At 37.1% G+C, this 14,856-nt stretch overlaps 1 protein-coding gene across 1 annotated transcript; it reads left to right on the forward strand.

Moving 5' to 3' along the window:
• The first annotated feature begins 887 nt into the window (after window positions 1-887).
• LOC119189528 lies at window positions 888-6,874 on the forward strand. Its single transcript, XM_037439445.1, has 2 exons — window positions 888-2,203; window positions 6,371-6,874. The coding sequence occupies exons 1-2, from the start codon at window positions 1,331-1,333 to the stop codon at window positions 6,485-6,487; spliced, it is 990 nt and encodes a 329-aa protein (XP_037295342.1). The 5' UTR covers window positions 888-1,330; the 3' UTR covers window positions 6,488-6,874.
• The last annotated feature ends 7,982 nt before the right edge of the window (window positions 6,875-14,856 follow it).

The raw sequence follows: 14,856 nt of genomic DNA on the forward strand, positions 1-14,856 counted from the left end.
TCGATCGTTCTAGGAAATCGATGGTGTTTATAACTTAATATTTCAGTTGATCCGATCGATTAAAGATTATGGTTTTTAGTTCAAATACGCTACGGATTCTACGTGAAAGAATGATTAATCTATATATCAAAGGTATCTACCCCGCACGGTTTTATGTGCAGTTGGTACATAGACCAATCAAACGAATTAAAATGTCGATATATTAATTTGAGTTTCGAAGTTGTCTCGCAGAAGCCCTTTAGCTCGGCTGGTCGTCGGCCCGGCGCGGCGTGGGCGCGAGTTCACTGCCTGGCGCGGTTCTGTTGACTGCGCCGTCTGACCGCGATTCACAATGAAACCTGCTGAATTGTATGCGCTTTCAAATGTAAACGAAAGTGCTGTGATTTATTTGCTATGTATTGTGTGGGGTTTCTGATCGTGGGGCTGTTTCGTAGACTTTTTTTTTGCTTTGAATGACGAGACGAGCTTGACGTTTGCCTGATGGTAAGCGATACGACCGCTCTTAAACAGTAGAAACATCATCCAACACCTTGAATTGAAGGTACTGGTATTCCACTGCGCTCGCCATCCTGAGACATGAGATGTTAAGTCTTACTATGTTCAGTAGTTACAATGGCTACAATGGCTTTCAACCCGGAACACAACAGTGACTAAACGCTGCTGCATGGCGGCGGATATAGCTATTGCGGCGGACTCTCAATATGAGAGACCTACCACCACTGAACTTTCAGCAACATGATTTGAAGGTGGGTTGCGCCGCACCACATTGGATTGGAGTGGGTTCAGGTGTAAAGAAGGCTATATTGACTGCTATAGATGTAGATATAAAAACGTTTTAAGGTATGTTATCGACTTCCGGTCCTAGCTTCAGCAGTACATAACATAATATTTAATAGATTAATATTTTTTTCCTATTTAGCTGATTATTATAATAATTGTATTATGAACATAGAGTAAAATGTAAATAATAACTAACGCCGTCCGGTTGTTACCTTCCGGCGGACTTAATTATAAATTACCTTTTAAACAATTACTTATTCTTAGTGATTACTTGTTAAAATACAAGTTAAATGCCATATGAATTAATATTATATAATTTGATACATAATTGTAATATTTAGTGTCTTGATTTTATTGTCGGTTACTTTTTGAATTCATCCGAACGTATAAAAGATCGTTGTAGCACGTATGCAGAGCAGTTGAATTGTAACCTCTGGTCTGAACATAAGTAAAGCGGAACTTAGAAATATAGTGTGCCTAATATAAAAGTGTCGTTTTGCTGCCGGCATCCACCCTGACTATACCACATCAACATATCAGAAGTGGGATTATGTCCGGCCCATTTATTGATGGCATCGGCGTAAAGAAAAGGAGGTATGTTGAATCTTTGTCTTCTAACGATAACGAAAACCAAGATTTTTTTTCTTCATCTGATGACGAAGATTCTTCTCGCAAACAATACAAACGGAAAAGGCGACGAGTGACTCAAATAGACGCTGAAGTTATCCCGACTTTCCGACCGGATGAAAAAACTAGTAACGTGAAAGGGTGGTTGCATAAAATCGACCAGTTGGGGGATGTGTATAACTGGGACAATACGGATCGTCAGTTTATTATGCAGATACGCCTTCGGGGTTCCGCAAGGGAATGGTACGACGACTTGGAGGATTATAATCTTACATGGAGTGAGTGGAAAAATGCTTTAGAAACTGCATTTCCGCGTTCTACGGACTATGTAGATCTTTTAGAAGTTATGCTTGCAAGAAAGAAATCCGACAGCGAAACTATGACGAAATACTTTCACGATAAAATATCCTTACTGAAGAAATGTCATATCATAGGCGAGGCGGCGATTTCATGTGTCATCAGGGGATTACCGGTTGAAATAAGAGCCAACGCAAAAGCTTTCCAATGCGACACACCGCAGCAGCTTTATTACGGATATTTATCATCACTCGAAAACTATAAGCAAATAGAAGCTCCTAGCAGTCTTAAACGCCAAAGTACGTCGTGGAAGAGAGGTAGTGATGTCGCATCGAGCTCACGGGAAAATGACTGTTTGCCCAAGAAGTGCTACGCTTGTAGAAGACAAGGACACGAAGCCAAGGACTGCAGAGTTCCACGGTGTGAAATCTGTCATCGTCCAGGCCACACGTCTTCCACCTGTTGGTATGCTACCAGTTCATCTCGACAACAGCAGAAGGTCGGTAACATCTTTTTTACAACATACAACATTTATATGAATTTGTATAAAAAGGGTCATAGTTATGGGCCAAAACCTTGTAGCATTCATAGATACAGGTAGTAATTTGAACATTTTAAGCGCGAAACGAGCTAATAATTTAATGTTAAAAATCGCGCCGTCAGTGGTAAAAATGAAAGGTTTTGGTGGTGCATATTCCAATTCAATGGGAACCTCTTGGATAGACGTCTATGTAGACAATATTAAAATAAGTGGTTCTGTTGAGTTAACTAATAATGATTTAGCTGATATAGATTTAATAATTGGTCAAACTATGATTAATCAAAGGGATTTAAGTTTGGTTATTACCGAAACCTCGGTCAATTTTGTTAAAAAAAGTAGAGCAAGATTGTCATCTATGTAAGATACAGTTAGGTATGATAGATTTCGTTACAAAATTCCCGGTCTATGTGAAAGATTACACTATAATCTCGCAACAATGTACGGCATTAGTAAAAGTTTTTATTGATGTACCCACTTATAATGATTGTATATTTTTAACGAACTCTGTGTATTATGAGCTAGGAAGTATTGCTTATATTATTGTAAGCGGTCTTATAAGGTCCAGGGATTGCTATTTAAAAATAATGAACATAGGAAACGATATCATTAAGTGGGAACGAAACAGGCTTATAGCACGCGCCGAACTTGTTAAAAACTTAAACTGTAGTGACAGGAAAGTAATGACAATTATTCAACCTTTCCATAATAAGTTACAATTATCTGATTTAAACGTAGGCGAATTAGATACCGATGAATGCAGCAAATTACTAGACTTACTTAATAAATTTAGATATTTGTTTGCAAAGGATACGAAAGATTTAGGTTGTACAGATATGTTGGAAATGCGTATTCATACTACGACCGAACAGCCAGTTTACTGCAAGCCTTATCGACTTTCCCATAAAGAAAATGAAATAGTTAATGAGAAAGTTCAAGATCTTATTGATGCGGGCATTATTAGAGATTCTATGTCTGATTACGCCAGCCCGGTAGTCCTCGTAAAGAAAAAAGGGGGCGATTACAGATTATGCATAGACTACAGGGCATTAAACTCGCGTACAGTTAAAGATAGATACCCCCTGCCTCATATAGAGGACCAGGTTACTCGCTTATCAGGAAAATCATTCTTTACAACATTAGATCTCGCACAAGGGTATTATCAAGTTAAAATATCAGATGATTCTATTCACAAGACCGCGTTTGTTACGCCCTCAGGTCAGTACGAATTTTTAAAGATGCCTTTTGGTCTGGCCAATGCACCTGCAGTTTTCTCACGTTTAATCAAAATTGTTTTGGGTGAACTAGGTAATGATGTAGCAACATATCTTGATGATGTCATGTTGCCTACAGTATCTGTTGATGATGGGCTCAGGCTATTAGAAAAGGTCTTGCAATTATTGTCCAAAGCAAACTTAAAATTAAATTTAAATAAGTGTTCGTTCCTAAAACAAAGCGCCAACTATTTAGGTCATGAGATTACTGCTGGTACAATACGACCAGGACAGGCCAAAATTAGTTGTGTAGCTAATTATGTGAAACCGCGAAACATACACGAAATTCGACAATTTATCGGTCTAACATCTTACTTTAGAAAATTCATTCGTGGTTTTGCAGAAATAGCTAGACCCCTCACAAAACTTACTAAAAAGGACGTTGAATGGACTTGGGGTCCAGACCAAGAGAAATCCTTTCAAACCCTAAAAGAACGGCTTTCAGAAAGGCCGGTTTTAGGAATTTACGATAGAAATGCACGCACAGAAATTCATACCGATGCAAGTAAACTAGGGTTAGGTGGTATTCTTTTGCAATACCAAACCGATGGAACGCTAAAACCAATTGCATATTTTAGTAGAGTTACGTCCAGAGAAGAACAATTTTATCATAGCTATGAGCTGGAGACCCTAGCTGTTGTAGAATCACTTAAAAGATTTCGAATGTATGTAATAGGAATCCCCATAACTGTTGTGACCGACTGTGCAGCTTTACGAACTACTTTAATTAAAAAAGACTTAATTCCCCGCATAGCCCGGTGGTGGCTGTCAATACAGGACTATGACCTACAGATTGAGTACCGATCTGGTGATCGAATGAAGCATGTAGACGCTTTGAGTAGAAACCCGGCACCTAGTATTTTAATGGTAAAAGAGTCTGATTGGTTATTAACTTTGCAAATACAAGACGAAAATATTCAGTCAATTTTGAATCAATTGCAAAACGGTACTGATAATAGGGATATTACTAATAATTATTCAATAAAGGATGATCTTCTCTATAGAAAAACGCTTAATGGTGATCGTTTCGTTATACCTAAATTGGCGAAATGGAGCTTACTACAGAAATTTCATGATCAAATAGGCCATCCAGGTTTTGATAAAACCGAAAAGACCATTAAAGCCCAATTTTGGTTCAAGGGCATGACTAGATTTATTCGAAAATATATAAAATCATGTCTTCGTTGCGCTTATGGAAAAGGGGAACACGGTAAATTGCAGGGAGAATTGCACCCGATAGAGAAGGTGGCAGTCCCGATGCATACATTACATGTTGATCATTTGGGACCATTTGTTAAAACTCGGAAACGAAATTGTTACATACTTGTTGTTATAGACTCATTTACAAAATATGTATTTTCAAGAGCTGTTAAAAACTGTGGTTCTGTAGAGACTATAAAACACTTAAAAGAAATAATAAACCAATTTGGAAATCCTAACAGAATCATCACAGATAGAGGTAAAGCATTTACTAGCAGATATTTCAAACAATTCGCTGAGGAAATGCAATTTAAACATATTTTAAATGCTATCGCAAGTCCTAGATCGAATGGACAAGTGGAGCGTGTCAATCGGACTTTGATTAATGGTTTAAATACTATGTCAAGTAGTGAATGTACCTGGGACGACCACCTTTCGGATATAGTTTGGGGCATTAATAACACTCCTCACGCAGTAACAGGTTTTTCGCCTTTCAAGTTATTATTTGGTCACTCTAATTCGCGGTTACCAGCCTATCCTAGTGGGGATCCTACAGACTTTGAAGGTCAGTCTCGGGCGTTACAAGAGAGACGGGGTGAAGCTAAGTTACGCATTGATAAAAATATGACTCTCATGAAGGACCGTTTCGACCGAAGTCATAGGAAATGCGTTAAATATTCGATAGGTCAATTAGTATTGTGGAAAGGAGGAATAACTAGAGAAAGCGTTAACGTTACTAGAAAACTAAACGGATTATATACTGGGCCATATAAAGTGTGCAAAGCTGATTATTCATTAGATCGTTACACAATAAGCAGCATAAAGGGTATGAAGGGATACAGAAACTTTACAGCAATAGTACGCGGTGATGCCCTTCGACCTTATAATTCAGCTATTTCCGATGAAAGTAGTGGAAGTGATCACGAAGTTGACAGGGATGACCTAATAGACCTATTAGAAAGTTAAATCAAAATCTAATATATTATATGTTATTTTGTAATTAAATACTGGCAATTGAATTAAAACATTCAATATTATTTATCCCATTTTAATTCCAGTTCATAAGAGTTGTGTGATCATATATATAAAAACTGTGTGATCATATATAAATAAAAGCTGTGTGATCATAACTATATAAAAGCTGTGTGATCATAACTATATAAAAGCTGTGTGATCATAACTATATAAAAGCTGTGTGATCATAACTATATAAAAGCTGTGTGACCATAACTATATAAAAGCTGTGTGACCATAACTATATAAAAGCTGTGTGACCATAACTATATAAAAGCTGTGTGACCATAACTATATAAAAGCTGTGTGACCATAACTATATAAAAGCTGTGTGACCATAACTATATAAAAGCTGTGTGATCATAACTATATAAAAGCTGTGTGATCAATATATATATAAAAGCTGTGTGATCAATATATAAATAAATGCTGTGTGATCAATATATATATATATATGCTGTGATCATATTATATAGATAAAAGCTGTGTGATAATATTATGCATAGATGCCAGTATTAATGAAACGAAAAATGCACTGCTTCATACGCAAAAAGAATTATCTGTTAACATATTATATTTATATCAAAGTGTGATTACATTTTATATTGAAAAGTATACTGCTTATATTGTACAATTTCAGATGCAGCAACTCCACGAAAAACCAGCATCAAGTAACATGGCCGATCGCCGTGGGACACGGCAAACTCAGGATGGCCGAATGTTATCGACTTCCGGTCCTAGCTTCAGCAGTACATAACATAATATTTAATAGATTAATATTTTTTTCCTATTTAGCTGATTATTATAATAATTGTATTATGAACATAGAGTAAAATGTAAATAATAACTAACGCCGTCCGGTTGTTACCTTCCGGCGGACTTAATTATAAATTACCTTTTAAACAATTACTTATTCTTAGTGATTACTTGTTAAAATACAAGTTAAATGCCATATGAATTAATATTATATAATTTGATACATAATTGTAATATTTAGTGTCTTGATTTTATTGTCGGTTACTTTTTGAATTCATCCGAACGTATAAAAGATCGTTGTAGCACGTATGCAGAGCAGTTGAATTGTAACCTCTGGTCTGAACATAAGTAAAGCGGAACTTAGAAATATAGTGTGCCTAATATAAAAGTGTCGTTTTGCTGCCGGCATCCACCCTGACTATACCACATCAACAGGTAGTTGTGGTTGGTCTGAGTTCTGAAGGTAAAGTAATAAGAAATAAATATGTATATGATGTATAATAATATCAGCCCTGTATTATATGCTGTCCCATTGCTGGTCACAGCCCTCTCTTTTATGTCGTATATTAGGCGTGTGTCCTTGGGTTTTGGACTTGTGGACATTCGTCTCGGCATTCGTTCTTCTCCCAACTAAGCTATCGGCGCTTATTTCTACTGTAGAAACAAACTGTGTTTTTATTTACTCATGTCTCCAGCAAATAAACTTTTTTACGGGAAATAGGAAACCAATTCAAAATAAATAACAGTCTTTATTTAAGACAGCAGTAAGAAACCATTTGAAAATAAATAACAGTCTTTATTTAATACAGAAGTTTAAGTGATTTTCTATTACAAAGAGAATTAAGTACTTGCTTTTTATTAAATATTTTTTATACGTCATGGCAAAGTGTCCCCACTGCCTCTGATGGTAAGTGGAGTGGGGTCAAATAGAATGTCGACTGACAAGAGATGATTATCCCTCGGCAGTCGACACAATTATGCCGGCCTGTTGGAACCGGATACACACAGGCTGATCTTGGAACCGGACACATTTACGTGGGCCACGATGGCCGGCTTTAACACCTTGTGTACAGTGGTCGCCATCCAGGCAGATATAAAATATAGACTGCCTCGGTGGCGTAGTTGTATTGCACGTCCGGTACAATAGCGCTCTGAGGTCCTGGGTTCGAATCCCGGGTCGGGCAAAGTGATATTTGGGTTTTTCTGCTCAGTATCAGATCGGAGTCTGGAATTTGTGCCCGATATGGCGATAGGCTCGCCCCCTATCACATCATGGGACGGAACATACTTGGCGAAAAGTGGGTGCCCTAGTTGCGCCTCTGCATACCCCTTCGGGGATAAAATGCGTGATGTTATGTTATGTATAAAATATATCCTATCAGCAAACATGCATACCTTTTTAGCTTCTTTTTTGTGAGTTACTTTTTTTTAATATTTGTTTTAATTTCTCTACAGGATTTATATAGTCTATATTTATATTTATATGGCCTAGGTTAACATACTGCGTGACCGTCTCCAAATTATATTGTCCTTAATTTGCTTCGCCTAAGTCATTTTTAGTTTAAATTACGTGCATGTTGAGTTTTCCTAACTTGGGCTTACATTATAGTTATAAGTTATAATATTTAAATTATTTTAATCGTAGTGTTAAGTCTGCTAGAAAATTTAATAAATAAATAAATACCTATTAATATTATTATTGTGACAGAAAAATCAGCGAAGGACGTTTGTTCGTAGTTGTTTTATGAAAACAATGAAGTACTTGGTGTTTGCGAACTTTAAAAGTAGGACGTTTTCATAACTCTTGTTGATTTGGATTTTTTACATTTCGAAAGAGTCAAACCTTGGCCCATAACTTTTCTGGGTGGACACTGATTTGTAGCGCAACCAATATTAATGCTGACTAGACTAACATTTTAATATTGCTGTATGACAGCTAAGGGCTTTATAACTCTTGCTCATAATATTGAATAGTTAAAGTTTTTGATTTGATAGTTAGTTTTTTGAACAATTATTATTAATGAAGTTTTGTAAATAATATTTTTGATTGATTGGACGAGAGATGATTACCCCTTGACAGTCGACATAATTATGCCGGCCGGTTGGCTATACCTACACAGGCTGATCCCGGAACGTGACATACTGTGGGCCACTATGGCGGTTTTAACATCTTGTTTAAGTAACAGCAAAATTCATTCCGACAGAAGAATTCAAAATGGCCGCTATATTGACCAAGCCTTGAGAACACTGACGAACTTTCCTTTATACGTTTTTGATGGTACGGAAACGGAGATTTTACCATCCTGTTTACTCCACATCACATATAGCGTGATGATAAGTGTAAACACAATTATATAGGGGCACATAAAGCGCAATAATAACATCATATTAACGCTATAAACCGTAATGGCGGTAGAGAGAGTGATATCCACAGATGTAGGGCATGCAAGGAAGTGGCATTAAAGATATGTTATTTAAGGCGGTGTCCCAAGTGGAACGGCACGCCAATCGTATTAAAAGAAATTTATTCGAAATTCATATTAACACAGGGAAAAAAATATACAATATGTTATGTTGACTATGGTTGTTTAAATATTTTTTAGAATGACATTGTTTCATTATGATATGGTCACTTTTAGATATACAATTTAAAACGGAATACTTTGGTAGTATTCAGTACGACCTAAAATTGTTTTTTTAACAAAATAATTAAGATTAATGTGTAATAAGAAACAAAATTGATGAAATAGAAAGTAAGTAGTCCACTTTTTAAGAGTGATAGACTCCCCTAGAAGAAATATTTTTATGGCATGAATGGATTGCCTTTCGGTTCATTCAAAGCCTTATAGAAAATTGACGTGAAATGACTGCTTGTGAGCAGACTTTATTGGATATAATGCTAAGTATACCATACAAGTTATAGTGATGGTCGATGAAATGTTGTTGTCTTCAGAATTATTATACCTTAGCATACTAAATGAGCCTGGAACTGAATTCAGGTGGGAACGGGACATCAAGGCTTTAAGAACTCGAAGAAACATGACCATTCCACCAACTTTTGGTATATTTATGTTACCAATAAAAAAATCTACGAATCAGCAAGTCACATCCATTCGTTAATTCATCTTGAAAGTTTAATTTTACGAGTGAAATAAACATCGGCCGAGTTTCCTGCTCCGTCGAGAACCAAGGCCGCTGACGCACTGCGTTCGCACTTGACGCATCTCAGTTTATTTAGTTTAGGGCTCACTTCCTAGAAGACACTGGATGCGGGTTTGATTCCTGTAGGAGATAAAAAGATAAAAAAGCGGCGATAGCCTACTTGGTTGTGGAACGGACTGCGATACGAATGTCCGCAGGTTCAAAAACCAAGGGCACACATACTCTGACTTTTCTGAAAATAATGTGTGTATTCTTTGTGAATTATCGCTTGCTTTAACGGTGAAGGAAAACATCGTCAGGAAACCTGCACACCTGAGAAGTTCTCTACAGGAATTTCGAAGATGTGTGAAGTCTACCAATCCGCACTGGGCCAGCGTGGTGGACTAAGGCCTAATCCCTCTCAGTAGTAGAGGAGGCCCGTGCCCAACAGTGGGACAGTATATAATACAGGGCTGATATTATAATTTTATTATTATTAGGAGATAAATGTGCAAGGTGATGTCAGCAGGGTGCGTTTGTGCCTTATTTAAAGCATGAACAACGTATTGGATCACTTCATTTTCATGATCACAGCTTACACACACAATACCAGAAGAATCATGAGTGCAATCTTTAAAAGGAAGTAAGAGGCAATTTGGTAAGGAGATTTTGGGCCTATCGAAATGCAATGCCTGACATTGTATGCACAAAGTGGAAAATTTGGTTTTGTTATTCGTTTCAGGGTTTTATCCGAGATCTGCTGGTGAAATTTGTGACCACTATCGGAAGTCGTCTTTCATTTTCGATCTTCTTGCTAAGCCATAATAAAAATGATATAACAGTACATTACGATTTGAATTCAGTGATGAGTCGGTTTACGTTAATTCCTCATAAAGTACATTTACAACTAGTCTTAATTAGTCTGTCTGTATACAGCATGTTACGTTTCTGAGGTATTTTGGAAATCAGGGTTCATACAATTTTCGATGTACCTATATTTAATGCAAGTTTTCTAGTTCGTTGATGTTTCTTGTAAACGTTCATTTGGGTAGCTATAGTCGTATTGTAAATTGCCAAGCAGTTTTGTTCATGCACGATTAGAAAGAAAATATAGCAATCTTTAACGTGTCATTATGAGACAAAATCCAATCGTACATGAACGCAATCGTGGAGTTATGAAATTAAAACTTATATGATGAATATTCTTCACGCTTACCATAAGGGAATATGACTTGCTTGTCAAGATAAATTGTTCGTTTGTAGAAGGGTACTTTATATATTTTGCTCACAAGTATACATAGTTTAATTCTAGCTATAACTTGGATTCCACAGCACTATTTATTAAGCATGGTGTAAAGATTTGGGTTAGTATTTGCGACCAGATAGTGTAAATTCACATACTGAAATTTCCACATTAACGTATACCGAGTTAGGCCGGCATAAATATTGCAACCGATGACAGACACAAATTCAATAGGCGAATTTAGTTTTAGATTATCCTTTAATTAAATTAGACCATTATCGAAGTTATTTTTGGACAACTCTGATCTTAGCGTGATTACCGTTCCTACGAAGACATGTAATGGGTCCTACTATAAGACCATGTATACGAGTATAATATTATACAATTAATAAAACAGCCATCATTATGGCGACGCGACGCGACTATCGTTTGTCACTGGCCTGCGCATAAAATGTAGTTACCACGGTGCCAGGATAAATAATAAAGAATATTTTGACGCACTGCGCAATAAGAGATGCGCGTGGGCACCGACGCATCTCTGCGCATTTCCGCATGCGTCGTATTGTATTTGTGTGCGCGTGCGCGTGTGTGCGCGTGAATAATTAATCGTGTTGACTCGACTGCTCTTTCACCTTGGCGTAACGGGGTAGATTATTCACCAGATGGGACACGTCATTCGTATATGGATGTGAGGGTAGGCAGAGTTGGAGGATCCACGTCGAGTATATAAGCGCATGATAGGGAATGATTTCGTCAAATCCGACACATAATCAAGGAAATAGGCATACAGCTGTGCGTAAACCTCAATGTCGTATCCCGGTAGTTACAAAAAAGTGACGTTATATGTATTATTTTTTATTAAAAATGACGCCAAAATGAAATCATTGATGAGGTCCGCAAATCGGAGCTTAAACGTACGTCATTTCGAATTGTTTTGTAATTTTTATTTATGGATATTGTGGTCATTATTATTGCAAAATACGTCATTGATCGTTTCAGTTTTTTGAAGACTATTGTCTGTGGGGCAGTAAGTCTTTTGATATTAGGTCGAAAATTAGAAAAAAAATATGATATGTACGTCATACTTTTCTTTTGTCTCTACAGTGGAAAAGGCATGGTCATATAGCCCTTCATGGCCTTTATATTTTGTATTGACTGCTTCGGTGACATAGTTGTGTTACGGTACGACAACAGTGCTGAGGTCTCGGGTTCGATCCCTGTGTCGGATAAATGATATTGCATTTTTCTACTCACTATCAGCTCTGAGACTGGAATTTGTGCCTGTTACGATAATAGCGTTGCGGAAAGTGAGTACACCTGTTGCGTCTCTGCTTACCCTTTCAGGGACAAAAACGTGTGACTGTATATTTTGTTCCCTAAGTTGGTGAACTGACTACACTGGTGTGATGATACATATTTGTATAAATTATTGCTTTCTTGTTAACGGTCATCTAAGCATTGACATAAGAAATATTTAGTGTACAATTAGTAATCACTCATAAACAAATTATGGTAAAGATTAATTTGCTTTACGGATAAAAATTAAAATCGCATCTGTATTTTTATTCTATGACAACAATCAGGCATAAGAAGCTCGGGCGAACCTAGTTAGCATGAACCAGTGTTTATTAACCTTTGAAGCACGTGCTCGCACCAAACACCGCGCACTTCAAATATCATCGAACTTATTTATACGAATATTCAAGTGACGTGTTGCGTGCGTGGTACGACGGTGCTCTGTTCCAGGTTCAAAGCGATGATGGGTTTTGACCAGTATCAACTATCAACCCAGTATTTTTGTTTGATAGCGAAAGGATCGTCTCCTATCAGAATATGGAGGGAACGCAGTTGGTGGAATCTGGGTGCTATGTATAAACGTTGCCTAGCCCTTCGGAGACAAAGGCGTGATATTGATTTGTTTTGGATTCACCAAACCGTTCGTATTAGTTTACAGTGTATAGTCAACAGAGCTCTGAGTTGCAATGCTCTATATTAGCAACACAACGCGTTTAATTAGAAAGCACTGCACTCAGCGCATCGCAAAATCACTGCGCAAAAAAGTCCCATGACGCGTCTGTTTGTACACGATAACCTCAAAAACTACCGAACGAATTTCGATAATGTTTGGTATAGAGATAGATTGAAACCCTGGAAAGGATATAGGTTACTTTCTATCCTGGGAAAATATATAGCGGGAATTTTATTCCGGAACACTCACACGGGTGAAGCCGCGAGCAAAAGCTAGTACGTTATCTACAGGGACTTTTTGACGTTGTATATATAAATTAAACCATATACTCCACTTTACATCTTCTACAATTGTGCCAAAATTTTATAAATAAATATCGAATATTTTCACCAAAAATTTCAGTTTGAGTTATCTGATTAAATTATAAGACCATTTGTAAATTTATGCGAATATGCCGTGTGTTTGCATGTATTTCTGACTGAAACTGTGATGTTGCCGCTGCGACGAAATCTCTTTCTTAAGTAGTAATAGTAGTATTGGGGCGTGTTAAATTAAAATTACTTTTTATTGATATTCATTTTGATTACCTAAGTCGAAACCAACACCTTTTTTCGAGTAACTTTTGTTAGTTCCAAAGAAATAAGCATGTTGTTCCATTTAGTAACGTAATATCAAAATGACCGTGTATATTTCAATTATATTCTGATCAAAGTGGAAATCAAATAAAAATACATAATATATCAAAACAGCTTAACCTCGGAGTAGATTCCCGCTGACATGAGATATGCATTCTAAATCGCATACGCAAAAACACGATTGCAACACCAGACGGGGCAGCCTAAAAACCCATATAGTGTGGAAATAATGTACACAAATATGTCGCGCCGCGGTTCGATGACCGCTCGGTTTCAGTAAGGTCTGGCTTTCGAGGGGCCTTGTAAGTATTTCAGTCTCAAATTAGCACTAGTTTCGTTCAGGGTTTTGTTCTTTCTCTCCCGATAAAGAGATTGGGAAAAATGTAGCTCGCATAGTAAAACAACTTAACCGATTCTGATTTCTCTTTCAATACGGAGGTTCATTATCCACAAATGCTATAAACTATTTTTAATTATATTAATGTTGGCGATTTCGCACGTCTTTATCTTGATATTGTTAATTTCCAAAATATTGAAAAATTGACGCAATATGTTGTTTGTCATTGGAATCGTATTCACTATTCACTACATCAAAGTACATGACTACTATTGGGAAGGGATAAAAGTTTTGAACCTATGCCATTACTAGACTTACTGGTGGTAGATCTCTCATATGTGAGAGTCCGCCTGGATAGGTACCACCACAATGTCTATTTCTTCCGCCATGCAGCAGTGTGTAGGCACTGTTGTATTCCGGTTTGAAGGAAATTGTAGCCAATGTAACTAGACATAATAAGACTTCACATCTCCTGTCTCAGGATGGCGAGCGCAGTGGAATACCAAACAAAACTTTATAATTCAAGGTGTGGGATGGTGTTTCTACTGTTTATGGGCGGTCGTATCGCTTACCATCAGAAGAACAAGAAGCTCGTCTCGTCATGCAAAGCAATATAAAAAAAGAACCTAAAAAAACGTTAGGTTAACATAAAATTCCCGTATCCAGATTTCTGTGGATCTTTTCGAGAAAACGTGTCATGTACAACGCGCGATAGGCTTCAGCGTGATAGCCACGTGGACACGTGACATAGCGACAAGCGGGATCGAACACGCACGTTGGCAAATTCTTTTATTTTATTACTCTTTAATTGAGTTACTAGATTTGAATGTTTGTTCAGGGTGAAAGGTATATACGGGCGTCAAAATCGCTGTTGTGTCAATTAATCTATATATATTAAAATGAATCCTTATTTCCGTTGGTCACGCCGCGCCGTCACGCGTAAACGGCTGGACCGATTTCACTATGTTTTTTGTTGTGTTTGTTATTGTCAGGAGAAGGATCTTATGAAAGAAAAAATTCAAAAAATTGCGCGGAAAATTAGAAA

The sequence above is a fragment of the Manduca sexta genome, chromosome 16 (genome assembly GCF_014839805.1).
Source record: "Manduca sexta isolate Smith_Timp_Sample1 chromosome 16, JHU_Msex_v1.0, whole genome shotgun sequence".
Lineage (NCBI taxonomy): Eukaryota > Metazoa > Arthropoda > Insecta > Lepidoptera > Sphingidae > Manduca > Manduca sexta.

Coding starts and splice junctions, on each gene's coding strand:
- LOC119189528 (XM_037439445.1), top strand. CDS start 1,331: ATGTCCGGCCCATTTATTGATGGCATCGGCGTAAAGAAAAGGAGGTAT. Junction 2,204..6,370: donor CATCTCGACAACAGCAGAAG/GTCGGTAACATC, acceptor GTACAATTTCAG/ATGCAGCAACTCCACGAAAA.